Consider the following 27,422-nt stretch of genomic DNA (forward strand, 5'->3'; position numbering starts at 1 on the left):
TAATCAGAGTCTACATGGTGCAGTCCTTGCACATAAACTCTTGGTCCAACTCCAGAGCTGCCAACATCCTGGGTTAATGAGGATTTATTCTCCGCACTGATGGAGCACCACAAGCCCACAGGCGACATGTTTTTAAAGGGACAATTTCAGTCAAAGACACATATGCCTGATATACAGGAATAAACTGTAAATCCAGGATCAGGGTTTAAATGAAAGCCTTGAGATTGAACATGCGGTTCCCTGTGTATGTTCTCTTTATGCATGAGCTGTCCAACAGCCAAATTGAAGTCAGCATCCTCATGTGACGTTTTTAAGGATGACTTCTTGTAAGGGCCCACAAGAGGAGGTTTCATAACACAGACTCAGAACACCAACACAGATAGAAACACTCACAGAAATACTGTACATAAACTAAAATGAGAAAAGACTGCAGGTTTCTCCGTCCTCAGCGGGAGCAGCTGTCTGTACATTCTCACTTTAGACCGTGAAGTAAACCATAATATTGGCAGGAAACACTTAAAACTCAACAGCACTTCTTGCTCAGAGATTCCATGGAAGAACATGAACATACACAAACACACTTTCTTTTTTCCAGTCAGTAGTAAAAAAAGCAACCTCCTCTGTTTCATAAGTTAACACTTGTTTGCCAACAGAGACACAGACACACAGACACACAGACACACACACAGAGCTCAGCTTGTACTAGCAGTGATGATAACTGCTGGACAGAGATGCCATGAAATACAGTCCACATTTCGAGCAATTTGTTTCCATTTCAATCCATTTATAAACCAGATTGTATCGCGGCAGTAATGCTCTGGGCCATAACTCAATTAGTACATTATCAATTAGAGGTATTATTTCATTAAGAGCTGGATATTAGAACCTTCAGCTGCCCATTAAGCTTCAAATTAAGAATTCAAGAAGATATGTAGATGCTGGTTTGACTGAAATAAACATTAATTAAGTCCAACACAGGAAACACAGAGCCAGAAGCTACAGATCCGCATGTGAAGCGCACAGACCTGGAAGTGAAGGATGATGGTCCAGATGAGACCTAACGTCAGCTTGGGGTTCCCGTCTGTGATGTCATCATTCCTTATGTTCACAAGTTTGACCTAAGAAAAGGGGAAATATAAGATTTTTTTTTGTTTAGTTTACTAAATTACCAAATTGGACAAATGAGAAGAAAACACACAAGTCGTCTTCACTTCTGCATATTAAGGATGAAAAATGACCTCAACTCCAAATATCAAACCCATTATGTGTGAGAGACTCTCTGAGACCTTGATATATTGTGTAGCTTGAGCTTAACCAGCCACCAAGGCTACTGTCTAATTAGGTCTACAGTGAAACCCAGAAAGGATTCAGAGGAACGAGAGGTCAGTCCTCCGCCACTGCTGTCTCCAGGGAACGAGACCAGAGAGACACAATTTAAGAAAGATGTGTTCTTGAGAGTATTTAACACCTACATGAGGTGTCTTAAATGAGAGAAATAGCTGCAGATTCAGAGTAAATGAAGAAATGCAGAGTTGGTGTAAAAGAGATTAATCCATGACAGTATCAGCAGGCAAGAGGGAACAATGAAAGATGCAGAATCTGCCCAGTACTGCAGATACAACAAGGATGTAAAATAAGGTGAGGATGCTACTGTTTTAAAATAGCCCTGTCTCTCTTAATTTAAGACATTTTCAGTAAAACGTTTGGTACATTTATATAGATTTACAGGATGAGTGTTAGAAGAAGATGCAACTCTGTCCACTGCACCAAAAGGCAAATAGTTATGAAACAACGTATGCCACTGTGCAAAGAAAGATGCTGACACGGACTTTAATGGTCAGCAAGTGCTAATACCTGGAAATCCTAACACAACAAAATGCACAACAGCAGTGGTTGTGCTTTTTCAAAACAAGGACTCCTAAACTGAAACAAATTACACAACAGACCCCCATTTGATAAAATCTTTTTATCTAATTGTCTCCCACCTGATAGGATTTTAGATTGTACATGTTAAATTACAGAAAGTGCAAGAGACTGATAACCATAATTAGTCATACATTCAGTCATTGTCATATTTATGGATACAGAACCACTGAACTAAGCGTGGGTCACGCCAGACTGGAATAATACTTATAATATTTTTCAAATTATTCAGATCCTTGTGGACAATGCACAAAGTAAGGAAGTAAGCACAAACTTTCATGTTTGTCCTCATTCAGATTACAGCCACAGGTCTGGAACAATATTTGCTTTGACTCCTCTGACTCATCTCATGGGATTATAAATAAGCAAAACTGTCAACTGTTTACTCAGTTAATAAGCTGCTTGTGAGCACAGCGAGCCTTGCTTGCAGGCTCCTGCTGGCAGGCAACAGAGAAATATGATCCTATTCAGGCATGTAAATACAACAACCAAACTAAGAAACTAAGAAGGGACACCGTCAGATGCTTCATGAAGATATAGATTTAAGAGTGCCTTTTGACGAGACACAACCCAAGGATTTATGTTCCAATTACTCATATTGCATGTGCTCCACGTCATTCTGTACACTGAAGCTGAAGTGATATGAATCCCCACGTTGTGTTACTTTGAGTGCATACCTGTCTCTGTTTGAGGAAGTCCAGCGCTATTTGGACATTCTGTAGTCGATGAAATCTCATTCGCCCTTTTTCTCTGGGCTGGAAAGAAAAGAAATGAGAAAAAACTATAAGGGAAGGTAACGATTTTCAAGTCAGTAGTTTTTAGTGATACAAATGCAAGAGGCAGCAGTGAGTGAGCAAATAAAGCTGAATTCAATCCACAGTGCAGTGAAGTCAGCATGGTTGTATTGACATGACATGGTCCTCCAGGGGGCGCTGTCTTCAACAGGAGCCGTTAAAGACATGCCAGAACTCAGGAGCAAACATGACTCAAACCATGCTGCTTTAAAATGAAAAATGCAAACTTCATATCACACCATTTTTCTCATTGTATTGATTCAACATTGAAAGTTCATAAACAGACACCCAGATTACAGTTTAGAGGGAAGAAAGGTTTAGTGTAAGAGAGAGAAAGAGAGAAAACACACACAAACACGCACACACACACACACACACGAAAAAAATAACAAACACACGCTTGCTGCAAAGAAAACATGAGTGCAGGATGCAGATGTGGGTTCACACTGTGCTGGTAAAGAGAAGGTTCACTCAGGATTAGTCATCACATCAAGAAAATACTGAGGAGAGGAGAGGAGAGGAGAGGAGAGGAGAGGAGAGGAGAGGAGGGGAGAGGAGAGGAGAGGAGAGGAGAGGAGAGGAGAGGAGAGGAGAGGAGGGGAGAGGAGAGGAAGGGAGAGGAGAGGAGAGGAGAGGGTGGTGTATGTGATTATGGGTGTATGTTTTTAATTTGTTTACATTCTGTGAATAGACACACGGTTTGTGCCATTTCATGTTTTCCTCCACCTGCACTGTTGTTGTTAGCTCACTCTAGTGGTTCCCTTAATGTCTTAATGGGTCTAACAATCGATCTGAATGAAAAACAAATCAATATGCTAAAAATCTATAATCTATCTATTCATTTGAATGTCCAGTCCTGAAATTTCAGTATCTCAAATGTGTCCTTTTTTTAATGCAAATAACACAACTGATTTTTATGAGTCAAACATAATAGCATCAAAACAGCAAATTCTGTTGAAAAACCTTTGAGTATCCACTCCCTGGTTGCTTTATTAGGTATGATCTACTGCAATGTCATATAAAATACAACAACAGATTTACCACAAACTTTCATTTAAGAAGATTATGATGCTCAGTTTTTGCTGACACTGACAGATGAGGTTAAGTCAACTCTGTGTATTATTCAAGGTTGTGTTAGTGTGTCAGTGATGTGTTGTACCAGACTGCATTACATTAAAATGTGCTTCTAATATTCTCTGGCTTGTATACGGGTGGACAAAAAATTAGAAACACCTCTCAGTATAATGAGCTCCAACTCAACACTCTTTGACATTGTTGATCAAAACTGAATGTTGTAAAGGTAGAATTTATGGCTGAGCTGTTGCATTAGATCGCATTTTTAAAAAAGGTGTGTCTGACTGTGTGTATGATGATATTTAAGCTACATTTCATTGTGCAATTCATGCAAAATTGTTTTAGGGCATTGTTGGGTGAAAACTTCAAATCTTTATGGTGAAAACTTTTTTCCGAACTTAAAGCCAAGTATTTATTCTAAAGCTGGTGACCTTTAACTTTTCTGTCTGTTTGTAGAGGAACACACATTTATAACATAAAATAAACATCAAAACATTTGTCATGATGCTGTCACCCAACAGAAATGATTGCCTTCGTGTCACACAGTAAGACAGCATTATATGGTGTCATGTACAGCCCGGTATGCTGGTCAGAGATCAGTGGCACAGCACTCTCATGCAGCCCCACAGCTCCACCTATGGGCCAGAGGGTAAAGCTGAAGGGTCAAAGGTCAGAAGTGAAACAGTGAGCAGTGGAGGGGGACGAGGGTTTGATTGGAACATACTCCCTGAGCTCCTTCCTCCTCCTCATCCTCCACTCCCAGCAAGATGAGAGGAGGGGCCCGCGAGGCGTATGCCCTTTTCAATGAAGGGCCGCTCTTCTGTTGCTATGGTAACAGAAGGGTCGGAAATGGGAGACAGAAAGAGAGAGGAACAGGAAGAAGAGATGTAGTGTGAGACAGACGACAGAATAAAAGAGGGTGGAAGCACATAAAAGAAGGGGACAAATATACCATGACTGAAAATGAATGAAAAATTAACACCTAAACACAAAGTCAGTTTAACTCTCACACAGAGATCATTGTTCATGAAGGTGACGGTGTCAGAAAGAAGCAGTGTGTGCACTGTTTTAGACAAGAGTCAGCAGTCTGTCTCTGTTAGTCTACCTGTCTGCCTCTAAACCAGCCTGCGTCACGTGGTGGGCCTGCCTGTCTGTCAGAATCAGGACTAAGACTCTTACATCATCGTGTTGGCATGAGTCAGACCGCTGGAGCTCAAACTGATGCAACTCTGTTTACTGACATACTGGTGATAAAATGCCAGGTTGTTCAACTTTGCCATCAATAGTGTGTCAGCCTGGAGCAGAGAGTCACCTGGAATAATAAATGGCACAACAGTCATGTGTTTGTGCAGGTGAGTGTGAGAGAGAAATAAAAGTCCATACCAGGGTGACTCCAGAGAGGACCTCGAGCAAGGAGATCAGGTTGTGTCCATCTCTCAGGTCCTCGTACAGGTCTGTGATGTGCTTCCTCACCTGAGAAAGGGAATGACGGAGGCAAAAAAGAAAGGGAGAAGGAAGCGTCAAGGAGGAGGAATGAAGAGTGGAAAGGGAGAAACATAGAGAGAGAGAGAGAGAGAGAGAGAGAGACAGAGAGAGAGAGAGAGAGAGACAGAGAGAGAGAGAGAGAGAGAGAGAGAGAGAGAGAGAGAGAGAGAGAGACAGAAAAAAAAGTTAATTCCACACTCTAATCATCCCTCTGTTGACTCAACACTACTGACATCTGCATCCCGATTGCCCCACAGCTGACAGGGCTGCTGACAGCGGTTGCCAGGCCTACAGAGACGGAGCACCAGCTGTGGCCTCTTGTCTCTGTTGCCATGACATCCCCTTCTCAATGATTGGGGTGGGGGTGGGTTGTCACCGCTGGCGACCGCTGCTGAAACTGTGACTCAGCAGCCTGATCAGCAACAGAGCTTTTTTTGTGAGAAAGTGGGACACTCAGAAAGACAGAGAATGCTGCAGAGAAATAGTGTTCATCACGTCATAGTTTCTCCATCTTTTGTGTGAATCAAAGGACTTCAGTTTGAAATGTTGTAGTTGTATTTTTGTTTATGAGACCTTATTTTCAACTTGATGATGGTGAGAAACTTCGCCTCCACACCTGCTCTCTTACATAAAAGGAGAACCAAAAATAAGTAAAAAATGACAATGAATTATGAAATACAAACACACTGTTTGCATTTGTTTATTTGCAAACGTTTGCATCAAAGGCATAATACAAAGATATGACTAAAAAGAGCTTGTTTCTGGGTCGCTTCTATCTAAGCTACTTTCTACTTCAGCAGCTTGTCAAAGAAAAAAAAACCCAATAAGAACCATAAAGTAGCTGCAGAAATGCACAGCACATCAAGCGTTAGCAAGGGAAAAGGTTTTCTTTTGTAAATTAGTTATTTTTCTTCATTGGTAAGCAGCAGAGGGGGGTTGGCACGCAACAAAGGTCAAACATTTCCACCTAAAGTGCTTTAAAATTGGTGCTCCAAAAATGCAGATCCACTGAGGCAACCAAGGGCACATGTCCACCCGCATTACAGTGATTTTCCCTTTTTCACGCTGCACCTGCACTGATAAAAGTTTTGCTGCAGTCCTGGCCTCAGGACAAGAAACTGTGCTACCACATTACACCAGAAGAGGGCAAGACTGTCACAAGAGTAGACAGAGAGAGTAAGCACTGGATGTCTTCAGTCTCTAAGTTATGAGTTTAATAATATACATTAAAAACTGTCTTTATGTTTATTTAAAATAAAGATGTTTATTTGCTTTTTTCAGTTTCTCTTGAGGTCAGAGCCAAAATTATCTGACTGCAACTACAAAAGTAACAACATCCCTCCACTTGTCCTCAATAACTTCTTTTCTTACTTTCCCATATCTATTTTCCTCTTCCTCGCTCATCGGTGTCACATCACGCCCTTCTGTTGCTGCCTCTTTCTCTGCATCCTCAGTTGACATCAGCTGTTTTAGAAGGGAGCTGATGGGACATGTGTTAATTAGATGGCGGGAAGAGATGGTGCATTCAACACTGACTGGAAATGAGGTGCTGTTTTTGTCTAATTGTGTCTCAATGTGTCAAAGCAGGCCCACGGTTCCAAGTTGGGTTGAATGAGTGGTTTGTCTCTCTTACTGGAAGCCCACCCTCTGATCTGAAATGAAACCAAACCCCTGAAAAAATCCTGTTCTACTAATTTCCATTCATTTATCATCTGGACAGTGTCACTGGTTTCCTGTAATAATTGATCCTTACTACCACCACCAACAAAACCTTATCAAAAGGATAGTTCTAATAAATGATGATTATTGACCAAGCCTAGAACAATGTTTAAAATTATTATTTTCTTTGCTCTGAGCAGTTTTGTGTACCTCTATTACAGCAAGCCGCAGAGCCAAACATCCTGCCTATCAAGGGAAATTTTGATGTTTATATTTGTTTGTTTCCATGGGTGTCCAAAGATGGCCCATCAGAAAGTCCCCTTGCATGACACAACACACCAAAAAAGTGTACAGTAGACTCCAGTGTGTGATACTCACTACTGTGCTGCAAAATCTGTATGTATCTTGTATGTGAAATTGCTCTCTGACACCCAGCTGGATGTGTAGCTTTGTTTGTTGTGCATATATGTGGGTCTTAAGAGATGTGTCACACACAACCAGCTGTGTCTGATGTGAAGTGACGGCAGCTGTCAGATGCCTTCAGGACCACAGCAGAGGTAATGTTAAAGACCGCAGGCAAGCTGACGACACCTGGGCAACAGCGCTGCACTGAACTGTGCTGATGCACTGAACAAATCTGGGTCAGACTAAATATCTGGATCATTTTAACACCTTTGTTCAACTAAAAAAGCTTCAAATGTTTTATATTATTTTTCACAAATTGTACAAATATGTTTTTTTATTTGACAACTATTGCTGGGTGGCAGGATGAATCATGGCATCTATCTCAATGCATTGAGGATGTGCTATTAGTAATGTCATTCAAACCCCAAATGTCATCTAAAACCCCAAATAGGTCATGTGTAGCAACACTTTACAGTTCTGAGGCAGACAGGTTGACGCTTAAAAAAAAAAAAAAAATAAAAATAAAAATAAAAAAAAAAAATATATATATATATATATATATATATATATATATATATATATATAAAGAAAGTGATCATATATATATATATATATATATATATATATATATATATATATATATATATATATATATATGATCACTTTCTTTCTCATTAAAAAAAATATCATCAAAATTCATGATGACGTAACATTTTCTTACACCTGGTAGACAAGATTTGTGGGCCAGGGCATCTCTGCAGCACTACTTGCTTCATTACAAAGCTGTTTTGATTTGGATTTTGCACTTGGTCATTTTACAATTTTGATTGTATTTTGATAAGCTGTGCAACTTTACTAGAATAAGAGGGAAAATACCATGAGACAACAAACAGTGCTCGACTTGCATGTTTACTTTTGGATAGTTGAGAGTTGAGAGCAATGCCTGATCACTGTGTGCAGCTCATTTAATCTACAACATGAGACAGACTGCATGTGGTAAATTGAACATCTTGTTACAGTAACAGCTCACAGCTCATCATCTTTGTGACCAACCTCTTGTCTCCTCCTAACTTCTTAATCCATGACTACCGGATTTGTGCTCACCATGTCAACAGCCTACAGGGTCAAAGCCTGTCATGCAGGCCAGCAGGTAGCTGGGAGGCCAGTGTTTATACTGGCCCCTATTTGCATTGTACACATGCATACACACACACACGCTTGTTAACACCCTCCACACCTGAGCAGCCAAAAGCATATCACACATGACGCAGAGCAAACAGGAAGCAGAGGGGGATGATGTCACCTGTCACCTGTCTGTCCTTGTCTGACTCTCTGGTCTGTCTCTATCTTTTCTTTATTGTCCCCCCTCTTTGTCTCGGGAGCTTACTTTTTCTATTCTGTCTTTCTTAACTAATCATTTCTCCTCTTGACCTTTAGTTCTGTTATTCTCTGTGTTTGTCTCTAAATCCCTGCTAATAGGGTGGAGCTTTGTAGAACCAACAGTCTTGGCTGAGAGTCAATACATGATGTAGTACTCAGAACTATTTCACCCCACTCTCTATTCAAGAACACAATGTTGGGACACAATCACTATTTGAAACGTTTCCTCTGAAGCAGATATTTCAACAGATGAAACACGAGTTGTTTCTCTTCTTTTGTATGTTATCGATGTCTTAATGCCATCCTCATCTCCTTCCACCGTTCCCTTCATCCTTCTATCTCACTACGACAGTAAATCACAGCACTCTCTGTGATAAAAACAACCCTCTAACTCTGGATGACCTCTGTGCTAATGTAATGGCTGGCAGTGTGTGTCTGCGTGTGTCTGTGAATAAGTGTGCAGTTGAATAAAATGAAGTGTAAGAGAACAGCAGTTGTTCATGGTGCATTACGCTGCCTGGAGCCACTGTCTGCGTTGCTCCTCCCGTCCTACTCTTGTCGTGCTTTATTTCTCTCTCTTTGGAAAAAGTCTGTTAATGTGGGCGGTCTGAAGTGGTTTCTAACTTTTTCCAATTTCCGTTTGAAAAATTTCTAATTCAGCCATTTCTCTCACTCTCAATTAAGGGTGCAACAAATCATTCAAACTGACTGCTAATTAGGGACGCACCAAATTTAACTGACTTAAGAAGAGCAGCATTTACAAACTAAATTATCAGTTGTCTTATCAAAAAAGCATATCATCTCTCTCTCATATTCATCTCCTCTGTGTAAGTCTTTATTTTTTCAAAAAAATATTTGGGGGAAAAACATCACAATTCCCTGAATCTTTGTTAGTTTGGTCCAATCAAGTCATAGTAACAAACTTAAATGTGTTTTAAATTTTTCTATCATTGAAAAAAAAAAAGAAAACTAGCAAATATTCACATTTAAGAACTGTTATAAATATATCAAATATCAAATAGTTGCCGTTGTATTTCTTGTACAATGTCAATGTGTCATCAATATATCAATTAATAATTCCAGCTCTGGTCTCATGTAATAGAGAGTAAACACAAAAACATGAAACAGAACAAAGCTTTTACAAATAAATGGGCATGGCATTTACAAATCATCCCGTCTCTCCTGCTGCTGCTCCCACTCTCCATCTCTGACCTACATTTACAGTCAGTGGTGGGTCTGGCAGTGCCAGCTGATATAGGGTTACATTCACAGGCTGGACACTGTGACGACAGTCGCAGTTATGGGGTCAGACAGACGCTTCATTCCCCGGTCATGTGACAGAAATACCTTATGCCTGTGTGTGTGTGTGTAACACATGCTATACATACTGTACCTTATGAATGTGATAGAAGTGGCATGTGTATGTGACAGATGTGACAGTATGAACACTTGTAGGCAGCAAAGACAGCTGCCTGTGACCTATAAAAGGAGACACCGTTTCTAAATAGCTACAATAAATCAATGCTTCCCTTTCCCTTCCTTATCTTCAGGGAAAACAATCAATGTGGTTAACCTAAGACAACATTTAAATTGATGTTGATTTGAAGAACTACAGATTTTATTTACTTTGCAGCTGCTTGTCAGAAGTAATTCCTTCACTTGTTTCTTTATTGGTGCCTTCAAATACAATGAGCAGAATCCTGCCTAGACAAAGACAGTCTGCAAATCAATAATTTAATATCTGCATTCAAGTAAACACTTTATGTTCACAACTGCAATGAAATATTAATTCACGACTCACGTTTACTTTATTCAGCACTTTGCTTTTGCTGCTAAACATGATTAAAGTGTGAACACAGACAGAAACCGTTTAACAAGCCTTAACTTAAGGGCCATTACCAACAGTGACAGAGCAAACAGGCAGAGTGATCAGGACAGATGTGCATCTATTGACAGATGCTCATCGTCGGCTGCTCAGACAAGACCACATTAACATCATCAGCAGGACTGATGAAACCTCCTTGTTGCAGCTCAGTGAAGTGGAGCGAGAGGAAACAGCAGGTTTGGTATTTTTCTAATTTTATGCCAGAAAGCAGGAGAGAAGGGACAGAGCGGAGGATCTGCATGACAAATCTTAAAAAACTTAAAGTCTTAACTCTTTTATGAAGCTCATATTCTACTATAAAATATGCTATTAATTACCTGCAGGAGCCCCTGAGGCTGACGAAGAAGATGGAGAGAGTAGAAATGTAAGACAGAGTTTTTCAATGTGCTTTTTTATAAAGCAGCAGTAGGAACGAGTCAAGCAATAAAACTGATATCAACCAGGTTACCAGGACACTTCTGAAGCTATTATTGAGCTCCTGCCAGATGAAAGACCTACAGTGCAGCTCCTTCCTGACCCAAGACTTAAATATATGCTTTTTACAAAAGTGTAGGAGATGAAAAAAACATTCATTTTTATCAAATAAAACATATTAAGCCATGGTACGCATGTAATAGATGATTGTCTGACATAACTTTGATTCAAAATCAAGTTCTATAGTTTGTTCGATCCGTGTTGGTGTGAGGTAACGTGGTTAAGTTTAAAACTGTATTTCCACTGAAGCTAACTTAAAGAGTCAACATTCAGTTCAACATTCAGAAAAAAATAACCCTACAAGCATTTATGCTAAGCTTAAACAGACACATATCAAACCAGCTGAACTCTTGACTCTTACCTTGATGAGATGCTTGTTGACCCATTTTGTGAAGGTTTTCTTCTGCACCCTGTCCCGCTCATCTGAGGGAGACAAAAATAAAAGAGAGAGGAGGGAGGTTAATTACATAATCCAAATCCAGCATGGTTGCTGCAACATGCGTGTTTATTCCACTAATTTGTGTAGATGATGAGGTCACAAACACACACACACTCTCACACAGAAACATATCCAGCTCAGAGTGGCAAAGCAATGCACTAAACACAGAGACACTGAATGATGATGCTGGATTTGTGAATTACAATTTGACAGGCTGTCTGCAGAAAAGTGATGCTCTTTCTTCTCTCACACACACATTTACACTTCGTAGGCTTAGTGGCTGCTTGTATTGGATTACTCCCTCGTAGCCTTTTTGTTAACTCACACTTTCATTTCATAAACTTAATAAAAGAAACTCTAAGCCAGAACCAAGAGTAAACGGATGATTCTCATACAAGAACATACATGTATATTCACAACAACTACTACATATCTTCATCGATGTAAAGCGGCACTGTAGAACAGCTGATGTAAAGATAAACACTTAACAAACAGAAGGTTATTTGAGTTCACGAACAACAACCCGAGGTCATGTTGATAATAAACCTCTACATCTACAAACGTGACCTCTTGTAAAGTGACAAGCAGCTTTCTTTATCATGTCTTACTTGGATGACCTCATCCTGAGTACACTGAGGTTCTGATAGCTGAAGCTATCAGGTTCTGAAGCTTGAGAAAAACAAACTTTTCCCGCTATTAACTTGGTAAAAAGCCACCTGCATGTTTTCTTTCTACTCTAAGGAGATTCCTCAGTATTTAGTCTGTTCACTGTCTAAAGGTCTGACCTTTCTCTCAGTTTCCACAGTCTCTAACTGAAGTGTGATCTGCAGCTAGGCAGAGCTCCAGCCTGCGTCCTCCACAGGCCAGAGGAGTGAGGCAGCCAGGCCAGGAATAGAGCCTGATGCTGAGCCACTACTGTGTTATCGTCCCCCCCAATCACCACTACCACCTCTTCTTCCACACTAACACAGCCGTTCTTCCTATCGAGCGTCTCTGTGCTCCTATCAGTCTGTCTGGGAGAAAACACAGACGCTGTTCCCGCCATTCTGTTAAATATCCAACTTCCTTCTGGAGGGATAGTTAAACATCCTTTCAAGTGATACTGGTTAGCTAGTTTTCCTTTCCTCGTCATCAGACATGGTCTTTGATAAACACTAGGGCTCCATCATTACAGAAAGAGAACATATAATAATCAGCAACTGTTTTGCTAACCAACTAATTGTTTCAGTTAAATATCAAAGCAAAAATGCCAAATATTATCTGGCACCTGATTCGTATAGGTGAGGATTTTCTAGTATATTGTGACAGCAAATTGAATATCTTAGGGGTTTTGACTTGTCACACAGATCAAAACTTCTGAAAAAGTCATGGTGGCTTCAGGAATTTGTGATGCGTATTTTCACTTTTTCCGGACATATTTCCTCTACATGTACTTTGGTAATTTGAATATATAACCAAGAGATTAATCGACAATGAGAAAAAAAAGCTACTTGCAGCTCGATAAAACAAAACTGTATGATAAACATCAAAACTACATCAAGACTTCTTCCTGTTAAAGTTATAAAGAAGTTTCACACGTGTTGTGAGCCTTCAAAGAACATATCTGCAGAAATAAAAATATAACTTTAAAAGACAAAAATATATGACGATAATAATTCTGATCATATTTAACCTTATAACTTATCAGCTGTTTCTAAATGTCAAAGATATTGTCAATATCTAATAATTTCATTTCAGTTAAAACCTGAATATAGACTAGCATTCACACACACTTAGCAGCTAAATGACAACAGAATATTTTCCCTCCAGTTTGTCAAACAGATTCTCTTCCAGCCAATCAGAACGCAGCCTGCTGCAGGTACCTCCCTTTCGGCCAGCTGTTTATCAGTTGCTATGGTGAGGCCATGAGGGAGACCAGCCATGGCGAGAGAGGTGGTATCACTTCCTCCTTCCAACATCTTGTTATCTTTTCTATCTCACTCACCCACACCTAAACAAACACGCGTGCACACGTGTACACTCATAGTTTGCCACAGAGCGTCTCAACAGTCCTGACATGTTCAACAGTCGAGCTCCAAAAGTAGTAAGGATTTCAAAAGAAGAAATTCCATTTTAGATTTAATAGGTGAAATACCTCATCTGGATGAAGACTCGGGATCAATCTCAGCACTGCACAACACACACATACTATGCACATACAGTCTGAGACACTGAGGAGTTTACATAAAGGGCGAGCCCCCAAGCTGAGAACACATATTTCAACATGCTCTTGCAAAATAGTTCCACCACTGCAACACGCCTTGCTTCCAAAACCAGCTGGGGAAGATGAGCTAGTTAGCCCAGAGCCCTTTTACGTGTTATAAGGTCACACAGGCGTGTTAATTGGTCAACCGCACTGTGCTAAACAGTCATTACTGAGCCTGCGATGACAGATCTGAAGGTGTGGTTATCAAGGCGTAAAACGACCATGTGTGATCTTACGCATGATTATTTTTACAAAACCAAAACCAACAGCATGAGCAGAGTTGAGGTATGTGAGTGACAGCCACGGAAAGGCACTCATTCATCTACAAAGGAGTGCATTGTTACGCTGTACACACCCACTTCCACGCTCTCCAAACACAACAAATCACAAACTCACACCATGTCTCACCTTTTGCCCTGAGACCCACAATGATTAATAGAGACCACCTTTAGTATGACTGTTGTCAACGGTACGTGCACAAACAGGAACTGTTCAAACACTCAGTGAAACACGTGGCGACAGGAGCCTCTCTGGCCACTGACAGCATGTAAACAACAACTGCAAACACTGTACGGCTTCACTATGAGCATGTACACGCACACAGGGACACACACACTGACCTGCACAGCACATGAGCGAGTACAGGTGAGCGTTGAGATGGCATTCGTTCCTGTAGTCCGGCCACATCTTCCACAGCTCTTATGCTTTCCACCTAGGCTAATTAGCGCTCCATTTGGTGCTAGCGGTGCATAATCCAAGACAGAAGTCAGATAATTATAGCAGTAAGACGTGTCTGGCAACAAGCTGCCTCCACGTATCCTGATGCGGGTGTGAGCCACCGGAGAGCAACAGCAGGTACTACTAGTTTCTCAAATAGAGTCTCTACTCCTCTCTCGGCTTAATGTCTCTTCGGTTCACCCGTTCCCTCTCTCCTCGGTGGTAGATGCCATGTCAGTCTCTCCTGCCCGGCCCGCTCCCTCTGTCCCTCACGCTCTTTCCCCGGCAGCAGTTGCTCTCACACGTGTGTCAAAGTCTACGTCAGCTCCTCACTCTCAGTCGAAAACGGACAGCCTCCTTTCCTCCCTCCCTCCCTGTTCACTCAGTTCTACTTCCTCACCAGGCAGTGGCACTCTCTCTCTCTCTCTGCCACTTGTTCTCTTGCTCGCTCGCTCTCTGTTTCCAGGCCACAACAGACGGTCTGTCCTCAGACTGCAGCTGACAGTGGCTCTGCAGAGCTGCAGGGGTGCCTGCTCTGTTTATCCTTTCTCGGTTTTCTTGCTACAACTGCCCACCCTCTCTCTGCGTAGGTAAGCAACTCTCCATGCTGACACGTGCGATCCGGAGGCACAATTTCCTTTTTTTATTTTCTCTTGTTCAGTTGACTCACTACAGGACCATAGATGTCGAGTAAATCCATATTTAGATGTGGTTTTCTGTTTTGTCACAGAGCAGAAGAGAGGAGGAATAATAAAGTTGACTGAAGGAGCTCGAGGAAGTCGTGTATCCTGCAGTGAGGTTCTTAAAAAGCTTCTAAAAAACAAAAAAAAATCCCATACATGATGTAATCCACTGTTGAGTCCTCTTTACGTGCCACAAGCATCCAAAAAATGCAAGCTTGTTCTGCCACACTATGCAAACATGCACTCTTTGTGTTCAAGCTGACAAAAGCCAGATGCAGCAGCTGCCTGATATCTCCATTTCCTTTATTACCATGCCTTTACTCCTGCTTTTTCCTTTCCTTAAGAGGCTAACCCAAACTTTCAAGCCTTTCTTTTGTAAAAGAGTCAACAGCCCCGAGGCTTTTCTGCTCCTGGCTCTTGGAGAAAATAGAGGGATAGGCTGTGCCTTGGGCTGAGATGGATTTCAGGCCTGGCGGACTTAATTTAATATAGACAGGAAAACCAGCCAAAGCAGAGTCATTCATCTCATTTGTGCATGTCTGCGTGTTTGTACAACAGAGATGGGAGATGACGAGCACACACATAATGAAGAAGAACCATGGTCATATTTCTGGCCCCAGTCCAGACTCGTGCTGTTCAGGCAGAGACAATAAGCAGTCAGCAGTGAATACGAGGCCTCTTGCAGGCTTTAGCTCACACTGCCTCGTGTGGAACACATCCTCCAATCATGGGAAGAAAAATTCACTGCCTGACTCCTCTCCCAGCTGACAGCCTGAACTCTTCTTCATTCTTGTTCAGCACTGTCTCTCAAAATAGCTCAGATGGCCAGGACAGCGCCAACGCAGTACTGAATAATTTCTGCTCTGTCATGTTACAAAAAAATAAATATATAAGTAAACAGAGGAAAGAATCAGCAGTGTGGAAGCCGTGAGTCTGCACAGGCTGCGAGCTCAGCTATGACCGCTGAGTCCTCAGAAGGTCATGTGACCTTCCTTCCAGATCAGGAATGATGCAAAGATACGGCAGCAGCTCCTGACTCGTACAGCAGGTGTGCTCTGTGTAGCTCCACACTGTACCAGGCGTCAGTGACTCGCACACTCTTACAGACACAACAAGCTCAGACAGACTAACACAAGCTCCTCCTCCTTCTCCGGCTCTCCCTCCGTTTCCTCTGCCTGTGCCCTCACTCCTTCATTTCCAACCCGCCTTCCTCCAGGTCCTCTTCCTCTTTGCTCCCTCTCGCCATCATAGTCGTCCTCTCCTCCGTGCCTCCACAGTGAATCTCTTCTCTTTCCATCTCTATGGGACCATCCACACTAAAAATACCAGACAGGGCTTATGCCTCTAATACCACGCAGTGTACTTATCCCTCGCTCCCTCCTTCTCCCGTTATCACCTCTAATCTCCCTCTCTCCGTGTCAGTTCCATCGTCTTCCGGTGTCCTGGCTTTCTCCTCTTCTGTTTCAATTGAAATTAAAAGTGGGAGGGACGTTTCTGAGTGTCCTTCTTTTCTTCATTCTTTTCTAGTCCATCAAGTTTTTTTCTCTTCTTTCACTTTCCCTTTCTTTTTCAGTTTCTATTTTATCCAGACTGGCTCCCTGGGTTCATTTATCCGCCTCCTCATCCTCCTCCTCCTCTCTGGTGACACTCAAAGGCTGGCAGCAACCTCCATCCCTCGCTTTTTCAAGTCATTCTTTCTTTCCTTCCTTCAGCTTTTCATCCCATTTTTCTGTCTTAGCTACCAACATTGAATGCTAATTGTTTTTAGAGGAGAACAAGTTCACTCCAGATCTGCAAATTAGCTGACCGGAGGAGACCAAGTTTCCAGGAGAGATTGTGCTTTCAAAAGTCGTTTTAATCTTAAATATTCAAACTTTCTATTTCTCTCTCCGCTTGGTAGCTAATGTGTGCCATTTAACACACTAACCAGCTGTCCAGCTAGCCTCGTTAGTTCCATCGTTAGATTAGATTCAACCCATCCTCCTGTGGCCAAAGACGAGAGACGCTGGAGGGCTTAAATGAAAAAAGCTTTCTCTTGTTAAGCTAGCCTGAAATGACCAAAGACACAAATCAGAACCTAAAGGGGCAGGTAACTACATCAATAACTGACGGGGACTGAAGGTCAGCATGGTTTTACAACTGACCCACAGCTAAATAAAGACATTATCTCTCCTGTTCAGTGGTCACGACATCAAACCACATCTGGCCTCTTCTTGCTTTCATTTATGCCAGTTTTTCTGACCATTTTGTACTGGATCTTTGTTGTTTCTGGGTAATCTGATTACAAGTAATACAAATAAATACAATTTAATCTACAACTACTGATAAGCATACTGGACAGGCTGCACATGTTTTAAACTTAGAGAGCAAGGTTTGGCTATTTCGCAGAAAGTGTAAACCACCATAATCTACGTGATGTGTCAACACAAACCACATCATGCTCATTTCTAACACTACATACCCACACACACCCTAGCACGCTTGGCCTACCACTGTGACAGGCTTGGTTTCCTGTGATGAGTAAAATAAGCTTAGGACCGCAGCATCACATAATGTGACCACACACACACTTATCTGTGTCACACTAGCTCCTCTGGAACCTGGAGACGCGATTAAACAAGCAAGTAAACATGAAAGTCAAGTTTGACTCTTGAGTAAGTATGAGGCCTCATTCTGGTTTCAAAATCATTCAGACGGACGCAGAGACACGCACATTTAACGGTTGCTAATTAACTATATGAGGATGTATCTGGAACTACCTTTATTGCAAACATCACAACCGACTTGTCCAGGATGCTGGACAGGCAGCAACAGCGGCTGAGCTTCCTAATCCGTAAGTGAAGTATTATGGGCACAGCACCCTCAGCTGACCATTCAAGTGGACAACATGTAACCCCTGTTTAGTAAAAGGAAATAGCAGAACTACATAGATGCAGTAATACATTTATATTCCAACATAACCTACGCCAAATGCAACTTCCTGCAGAGCTTTGGTACTTAAAGAATGATGAAATGTTTATAAAGAAGAAGTGGTTTTAGACGTGTTTTTACAATCTTTCAGGTTGAGAGACGGGGTGAGAGAAAACATGATTTAGGGCGAAATAATATCAGAAAGAGTCATTTCCACTTTGTGATTATTGCCCAGGTTTCTCATCATTCTCCCTCAAAAATATCCGGCCTCTTTGGGGCTCTTTGCCTTGACATTTTCTCCCTTTAACTGCCCCCTTGTCTCTCTTACCATCACTGTTGCATTTGCTGCTCTCTCAGTATTGATCAACTGCATCGATCTTCACTGTTATGTCATGCCAGATATTTCTCCCCTGGTGAAACTAAAGCAATCGTTGCATTCTGACAAAATTAGACTCGTGCCCCAAACCAAATGTCTCATCTACAGACAAGTACTAAGCTACATTTCAGCTCAGTTTTTCCAATGTTAGGAGCCACTAGATTTGAAGTATAAACATCATATCAAAATGGTTTGAATACAAAAGGCTGTTACATCATGAATATTTGCATCAGGCTTTAACTGAGCATTAGCACTAAACCTACTGTAACTACGAAATCTAGCTGGAATTTGTTTCATGCAGCAAAACCTTTGGTGTTACCCCAGTGTTTACAATTAGCTATGAATATTTAGACACATGACTAAACTTAGCAGCTTACTGGCAGCACAGAAGCTCGTTGTTTGCCGTAGAGCATGTAGTTATAAAAACAAGACATAGTTGGCCACGTAAGCAGCTGAAGACACACACGCCCGGAGACTCCAGGTTGAATTACATGGCTGTGACTATATGATTCAATAGGCCATGAAATATAACAGCCTTTCTCTACAAAGAGCCAAATATGGAAGACTTTGCTCCACTGACTCATGCAGCAGGAGAAGATGAGATACAGCAAGTCCTGCAGCACAGAATGACTCGTATGAAAGCTGTAACTCACTCCAAAGGGAGGTGAAACAGGAGAAACCTATATGCTCTTTACAGAACAAGCTGCTTTACATTCCACTCAGACTAAAATAGGAATATGGAGGTACTGCTGCATGCTACAAAAGCTTCAGCATCATGCTAACAACGCCTATCAAAAACCATGCAGGTCCTGCACTGAATGCTAAGAGCAACAGTTTAAACAGAGCAGTGACATGCTGACAGATAAGTGCAGTTGACCTGTACAAAAATGACACAGCAGAAGGGGTGGAGCCTAAACAGGAAGCACGTGGAGCTAAAGTTAAATCATCCTGTTCCCTTTACAAAGAAGAGATAAATTATAGCTGGAGCAGCAGTGACAGAGGAGAGACTGCATTAAAAACTGAACAGGTAGAAAAATCTTTAGCTTATCCTTCCATCTCAGTAGCAGTTGGACAGAAACATTAAGATACAGTTTACCTTGTTCAAAAACTGGTGTCCGGCGACGCCGGCGACGGTAAAACCAAAATCCAGCTGCTGTCAAGAAGTGAAAAGTCACGACCAGGATGGGCGTTATGACTGTCGGGTCCGTTAGAAAGTCCATCTTGACTCACTAACTGTTGCTCTGCTTCCCAAACTCTGGCAAAACTTCAGGTAGCTCCACAAGAATAAACGTCCAAAGTCTGACCCAAAAATAAAAAGTTACCGCATCTCAAACAACTGCAGGCATCCAGGCAAAGACTCAAAACTTGTGGTGTCCATGAAAGAGAACTTCTAAAACTAAATGTCAAATGTCATTCAACAGAATCATGAGGATCCTTCTTCTTCTTCTTTCACTTCTTCTCTCGTGCAACAAGAACAATCCTCCCGTCCTTTCTCCAGCATCTCTCTACTTCCAGGACATAGCTGCTGTAGCTATAACTTCTCTGAGTTCTTCTCTCCATTCAGACGCCCTCCCTCTCTCCTCTATGACTCGCTCTCTTTCTCACTCTCTCTCAATCTCGCTCGCTCACTGACACTCTCACAGTGAATTCCATTCCCCTGAAACAAGCCACCAGACTGTAGCCGTTGCTCAGCACACCGTTAGAAGACTGGTAAATAAATGAAATGGGACTAAACAGACGGAAATGTGAGTGTGTGTGTGTGTGTGCTGAGTGGTTGCCTCATACTCTCTGAAGGAAACCACATGGGAGATACCAATATGCTCTTCTTCCTGTGTGTGTGCGAACAGTATTTCTATTTGAGCATGTTTTTGATATTGGTATATGCACATAATGCACCAATTTTTATTTAATTCACTGAATGTTGCATTTATAAGTGATCGTCCTTTCAGTGTGTGCACATGCATTTTGTAGACACTGTGTGCACTTCAATGTCAGGGAGGTGTGTGTGCATGTGCGTGTGTGTTGTGTGTTTACCTCTGTTGCTATGAGTGAGCAATGCATCCTGGCTGTGATATTTATGAGCGACTATCTTTGAATGATGTCTGCTGACTGTGATGTGTGTTTCAAAAGCTTCAGACAGAGGGGGTGATCAAGCCAAGGTGTGTATGTGTGTGCAAGTGTGTGTGTGCTCACATGTTAGACACAGACATTACAACGTGATTCAGCATGATTCAGGCTGCAGACTGGAAGGCAGGGGGTCCCAGAGTTATTCTCACCTTGCAGGGAATTGTGTGTGTGTGTCTATGACTGTGTGTGTCTGTGGTCGAGTTATCAACTCGGCTCTAAAAAGCCACTGACATTTTAGTCCTAGCAACCTCAGACACAACAATACACAACCATGATCAATCTGACATTTCACTGCTGTCAGAGGAGAAACCTCAGCTTGAAGACTTCTCTGACTGATGTGTTCATTTAAACGCTACAAGCTGCAGTTTGAGCCCATTTCAACCATTTTCAACTCAATCTGATGAAGCATGCAGTAAGAAAATAATGACGTAGTGTTTAACACAGATTAATAAAGTCTTTCCTGGTGGATGGATGAAGAGGGCAGTAATGGCATTCTTTCCTATTAGTCACTTCCTAAGCACCGTAATTACCAGATAACATGAGGTCATGTAGATGTGATCCTGATGCCAGCTGTTTATCCGGTGCTTTCCACCACTGAGGCACATTGATGCTCAGTTAGTGATTTCCAATTGCAACAGAACTACATCACCCTGACTCCTGTCTGTCCTAAAATTACTTCTGTACTAGGGCTGCACAACTGAAAGAAATAAAGTCAAAATTGCAAGTGTGATGACGAAATTGCAAGAAGCCTTAATTATTAGTATTGTGAGACATCCTGGCCTTCAAATCTTATTCTTCAGATGTAAGAAAACATCTTTGATTGGTGCAGACTCAAAAAAGTTACATCATCACGATTTTAATAGTTTTTTTCCATTAATCATGAATCATATCACAATGTCTGTCAAAATAATCACATTATGATTTTTTGACCATATCCTGACCCCTACTCTGTACCTAACCTAACAAAAATTGGGCTTAAAAAATGGAATTTTTTCTAAATGTCACCAAGTGTTGCAGATCTTCAGGTAACGGGGGGTGGAACTATATTTCCATGAGTTGTTTTGGGACTATCATCAGCAAATATTTAAATTCCAAAAATGACAACAACAAAAAAAAGCTTTTATGTGAACACAGCATCTCCAGAAGGAGAAAAAAATTTTAAAAATTAAGTGACAAACTTTGATTGATAGAAAGAAAACAGGAACAAAGTGAAAGTGAATTAAAAACAACAAGAGGCTAAGGAGGAAATTTAGCAACCACATGTCTCTTGTGGTAAAGAGTGTGATGCAGCCACTGTGGGGCAGAAGAGACCAACATGTGTGTGCTGAGCTGCACGACTTCACACTCAAAACACTGACAGTGAGACCAGTGCACCTGAAGCCACCGATCTCTGGCAGCAGTGATGCCGATAATCGACTTCATAGTAAAAGGAGGGTTTTAACTGTAGTTGTACCACACGCCACAAAAGCACAAGTAACACCTACTTTCTTTGAAACCATGAAGTTATAAACTAATTAGAACAAACAAAAAAAACGGTTGTCTGTTACATTTCCTTTACAACTACAATATTTCTAGCGTGTCTCACATTATTATCAGGTATTTCATCATCCCTGTGCACACAAAGACCCTCTTCTGAGCCCACGTTATATGTTATCTCACCATAACACACAACCACAAACAGATCACAGTCAATTCCGCTCACCTACACCAAATTTTGCTGCATGTAGGACATACTGCTATGCCTTTACACCTTCAAAAACACAATTCATTCATCTAAAAATAACATTTCATCATTCTATTTCTTCCTCCCAAATTCACAGACCCTCATGGGACACTGGCTGAAATATAGCCTGCTTTTGTGTATTAAGGTGCCTCTGTGTATGTCAGCTTTCAGGGTCAAGAGGCCAGGGGTGCAATCTCCTGTCCCCCCCTCTGCAAAATTATGCTGCGTCTGGAAACTTTAGCTGCAAACACACAGCACACACACACACACACACAGATATAAACGGGGTGTAACAAAGCCTGGGAATGATGTCAGACTACAGTATAAGATCGACACAAGAGGCAGGGAAAAGAAGAAGAAAGATGGAGGGACAAGAAAAAAAGATGGAGAAGAGAGTGTGGGGAGCATCAGGGGAGAAGGAGAGAGAGTGTTATTGTAAGGCTCGGTGTTGTATCGGCTGTCTGTGTTGGGAAGTGAATGACTCTTTTCATTCAGATATCAGAGAGAAATCTCACTCACTGAAGAAGAGAAACTGAGACAGACACAAACACACACAGGCTTTTGTGGCTGATGTGTACAGTGTCAGTACTATCTCTGCTTTCACTAAAGTATATTGTCATGATATAATTCAACTTTAGCCTCACTGGTCAGAGCAATAATTTCATTATTTTGGCATATTTCTTGTCTAGCTGATGCTTTGGTTTGCTTGCATGTATCTCTCTTGTGTGTTTAATGCAGCAGCGTGTCTCCTGTCTCTCCCTCCCCCAGTGAGGCTCAATTCTCCCAGTCAGCATCCTCCACAAAGATAGCCAGGATGCCAGCAAGGTCACTCTGACACACAAACAAAGTCATCTGCAAACGCACACACACACCCCCCCACACACATACAGAAATATACTGTAGTTTTGAGAACAGAACTGCTGCCCTGTGCCTTCACATGATCGTACGGAGAGATGAGTGCAGGCAGAGTCATAAACTGTATCAGCATATGGAAATACAATGCAGGCTGACCAAGCAGAAGGATATAAACAGCAGAAATGGGGACAGTAAATGTTCATAAAACCATCCTGACCTTATTTGTTCCTGTTACCATACACAGGACTGTATTTACATGTATGTATATCTATCTCAGTGCTTTTTTTGTACCGACAACAGATAACAATTCTAAGAAAGGATTAATCATTTAAGTCAAAATCTGTGACCTGGCAAATGGTATCTCCATTAAAATTCAGATATTGTGTTGGCACCTGTATCAAAAACTCCCAGCTCTATTTAACATGAGAAATTTAGGCCATGCTAAGTTCAAGAGGATACAGGGAAGAATGTGTTGATGAAGTTCAGGAGGGAGGAAAAGCAGCAGCAAGAGCAGGATGAGGAAAAGGACAGTCGCATCAGAGTGATGAATCCCCTGACCTTGGACTTTCATGTTCACGTAGTTACAACAAAAATATTCCACCTCCTCCTCTGTCGCTCCCTTCAGTTCCTCTGACAAAGCACCATCTGCCAGACTGAACTCAGTCACCTCTGCATTTAATGCCAGCTCCTACCTGTGCAAGAATGTGCTAACAACTCTGTAGCGATCAATATTTCTCTGCGTCATCACAAAGAAAAATGGTATATGTTGAGAATAAACTATATTATGAAATATAAAAAAAAAAGTCATACCTTAATTATTATTTTCTGCCCTTATGAAATTGTATTGCCATGTCAATCTTCTGGACAGATACAGTGATAATTCTCAGTCGTGTAGTGCGATTTAGAGTTTCTGTAAAACTGTAACTCTGCAAATAAACACAAATAAAAAAGCTATTCTGACTCTTTCAACACACAGCTGCATGTGGAGTGACCGTGACATATCACTGCCTTCCAGCATCCCACACTGTTCTCCCGCAGCTGCGTGACCTCTGTGCTCTACATTGGTGAAATGTAGCAGGAACACTTCCTGTCTGGAAACCAAGCCGGCCGCCAGAGTCCTGACCTGCCACTCTGAGGCTGAACCATTCAGACAGAAATGCCCGGAGGTTTCAGACATAACAGTGCACATACTGGAAACAAGGTGGATGTAGCTGTACATGTTTTGATGACATATTTCCCTCAGCACAGACAGGCACCTGACTATAGTGCTCATTCACTGACCTGCACACTGTGAAAACTTTTCCTGGATCCTGAAACCAAGAGCGATGTAGTTGGAATTCTGTTTGCAGTACAATGATCAATAGTAGATACAGTCTGCAGGGAAAGTTGGAGCCAGTTTGAAATGCATCCAAACATTGAGACAAACCCAGGGACACACAGTTCCCCTGCAGTACTAAACTCTGCAGTTAGGGGGCAGACTGGGTCCAGTTACAGAGAAGCAAATGCAGTCTGTTTCCAGTGTTGCATCATTGATTTTTTTTTTAAAGTATCTTATTCAGCTGAAAACTCAAGAAGAAAGTTTAGTCTCACACTTGGATCCAGACCGACTACAGTTTAATTTTCTTTTCTATTGTGTGTGACGTCCAAACTGTTCAGTCTGTTAACTTTGGCTCAGTCTGCATCAATTTACTGGTATGTAACAGGAGGAAGACAAAACAGGAAAAACAGACACAGAATTCCCAGCAGGGAAACTTTGGGGAAATAATAAAATGTTTGATGTAAGATGAACACACAGTGAAACATTTACACCCTCATACATAGTTTAGCTCTATTTAGACATATGGATTTGGCATGGCTGGGTCAGACGGTAATGAGCAACCAACATCAGACTGCTTTCTATTCAGGCATGGATAATCACACAGCGAGGAGCTGGGCATCGTGATCACTGGACCTCAACAAGGCTTCATAGACAATCTAGTTAACTGTCCATCAGATGTTATATTAGGCCACTATGGACATTAAGAGTTACTGGGTTATGAAAAGCAGGCTATGTAGTAACTGACATATTTAACTACAAGGGTATTTTAAGAGGTCAGTGAATGGGATGTGAACACTGAAAATATGGAGGACAGTAAAAAGTTGTGTGTTTTGTGCATACTTGTTGCAGAGCCTGATATATCAGTTAGTCGATTTTATACAAAAACATACAATACTGTTCTTTATTTCTTCTTAGTGACCCTGCAGAAAAAACATGTTTTTTTATTTCTATATGTATTTTATTTCAACATCTATTCAACATCTATCAGGTTTTCTTTTGACGCAGGTCGTCCCCAGCATATAGACAACAGATTAGTAATAGTAATAAGTGGGTAACAATTGTATCCAGTTTGACAGAGTGGGATGAACACATCAAACCTACCGGTGCTGCTACTGCTGACAGCTAACCAAGGTATGTTTTGACAGAACCACTAAGCGCATGGCTACACCCTCTCCACAGAGCAGACAGGAGCAGAGCCAGGAGCCAGCAGAGAGACAGACAGGCAGACAGCGATACCCCGAGATGCCATTAAGAGATTAGAGGACAGGAGAGGAGGATGGAACAGGGGAGGGTAGAGGATGAGTGTGACCCCCAAATAAACTAACAAGGATGGATTAACAGCAGTTGACGTGAGGATACACACAGATACAGACGCAGACAAACACAAAGCACAGGGGTGCCAGCCAATTACTTAAGAGATGTCAATAATGAAAAGTGGGAAGCTGACCCATCTGGAGACAGACTTGAGGTCAGTTTAGAGCTAAGGTTTCACAGCCAGTGCTTCTACTGGCAGATCAAAGGGATAACATTTGTCTTGTAAAAAGCTAACAACAGCTCTAATCTGTGTTAATAAAACACAAGATGACTGTGTGAAAACCAGTCACAGTTCCCTAAAACAGTGATTTAATAAACTCTTGAAGCATGTACATGTGAACTTTGGGAGTCAAACTGGGTCACTGGCCCTGCTGCTGCTGCTAATATGTCAAGAGAGCAACACTGTTTCTGAAAGCCACGAATTCCTGCATAGCAAAATTAAATTACTTGGCTGAGAAAACAGGAAAAGTTTGAGCCTACACACCCAAGAAAGCAGAAACAAACCCAGCAGTGGCAAAGCTTTTGTTTTCAGGAAACAAAACCCAACTACCCCTGTCCTTTCTCTCACAGTGCTTAATAAAAAGAAAAGAACAAAGACTTGAACAGTTTAAATCTTTGCTCTGTTTTCCTTTTGTGCCACACTGACATACACCCAAAATAGATTATTTCAGCATATAACTATAGTTCAAGCTGCAACATCACAGAAATAGTTGTGACTACTCACAAAGGTTCTGGACGCTACACGGAGAAAAGAAGATGAAAAAAATATCGACTTGTAGAAAAAATGTTCTGCAGAAAACTCTTATTAGAAAATCTTAAAAATCCTTAATTATTGAGGTACTGATTATCATAAAGAAAGACATAAAGACCATGAAAAAGAACATTATTCAATGAGAATGATTGAATTCTAGTCTTTTATTGCTTTTCCTACAATAAATGTAAGAATTAAGTTATAAAACCAAAACATCTTATGTCTAAGGGCCAATATCTCCACCATGGCTATCAAAAAACTGAACTGATGCAGTGGTAACAAACCACACTCACAAGCTTTATAGGCCCATCCATCAACCTAAACCACCACAACACTGCAGTTTTTCTGGTTTGGACATAAACTATACATTGTCATGGTGAATTTCATATATGATGGATGGTTTGGTTTGTAAGCAGTATAAACACAGTGAGTCTGGCTGGAAGCAGGAAACCAGTATGACCTCTGTGACCGACTCTGGTGCTACCTCATTCCCAGTCATCAGGCTCAGGAGCAGCATGAAAACAGTGATGGTGACCTCTAGAGCATTTACTGTCCGGTCAGAGCCCTCCTCGCGGTAAAAGGGCAAGGATCGTGTGTGTGTGTGTGTGTGTGTGTGTGTGTGTGTGTGTGTGTGTGTGTGTGTGTGTGTGTGTGTGTGTGTGTGTGTGTGTGTGTGTGGACACCACTGCAAGCAAATCAGCTAGGTAATCTGACAACTAAAACACTTACCTAAAATGTCAGAGAAACAAGGAGGAGTTAGGATGAGAAATAGAGGAAGAAGCTGGCACAGGAAAGCCTTGAATGAATGGATGGTGGGAAAGGAGGGAGGAGACTGACTTTGAAAGAGGGCAGGAGAGAGAGCGATGGATTTATGACCCCGTGAGA

The 27,422-nt window shown here is 41.5% G+C and overlaps 1 protein-coding gene across 12 annotated transcripts in view; it reads right to left on the reverse strand.

The window, feature by feature from the left end:
- macf1a (microtubule actin crosslinking factor 1a) overlaps positions 1-27,422 on the reverse strand; it is a 218,798-nt gene that overhangs the window by 115,047 nt on the left and 76,329 nt on the right. For 6 of the 12 annotated variants that reach the window (XM_037092901.1, XM_037092900.1, XM_037092894.1 and 3 more), the window contains 4 exons: positions 11,441-11,502; positions 5,175-5,264; positions 2,601-2,678; positions 1,026-1,118 (listed from right to left, as the gene is read on the reverse strand). In XM_037092901.1, coding sequence (XP_036948796.1) covers positions 1,026-1,118; positions 2,601-2,678; positions 5,175-5,264; positions 11,441-11,502 — 323 coding nt within the window. Of the gene's footprint in view, positions 1-1,025; positions 1,119-2,600; positions 2,679-4,515; positions 4,618-5,174; positions 5,265-11,440; positions 11,503-14,383; positions 14,720-19,545; positions 19,685-27,422 lie in introns of those variants that run through there. The other 6 variants (XM_037092904.1, XM_037092903.1, XM_037092892.1 and 3 more) reach the window with 3 other exon arrangements.

The sequence above is a fragment of the Acanthopagrus latus genome, chromosome 3, assembly GCF_904848185.1.
Source record: "Acanthopagrus latus isolate v.2019 chromosome 3, fAcaLat1.1, whole genome shotgun sequence".
In the NCBI taxonomy this organism is placed as follows: Eukaryota; Metazoa; Chordata; class Actinopteri; order Spariformes; family Sparidae; genus Acanthopagrus; species Acanthopagrus latus.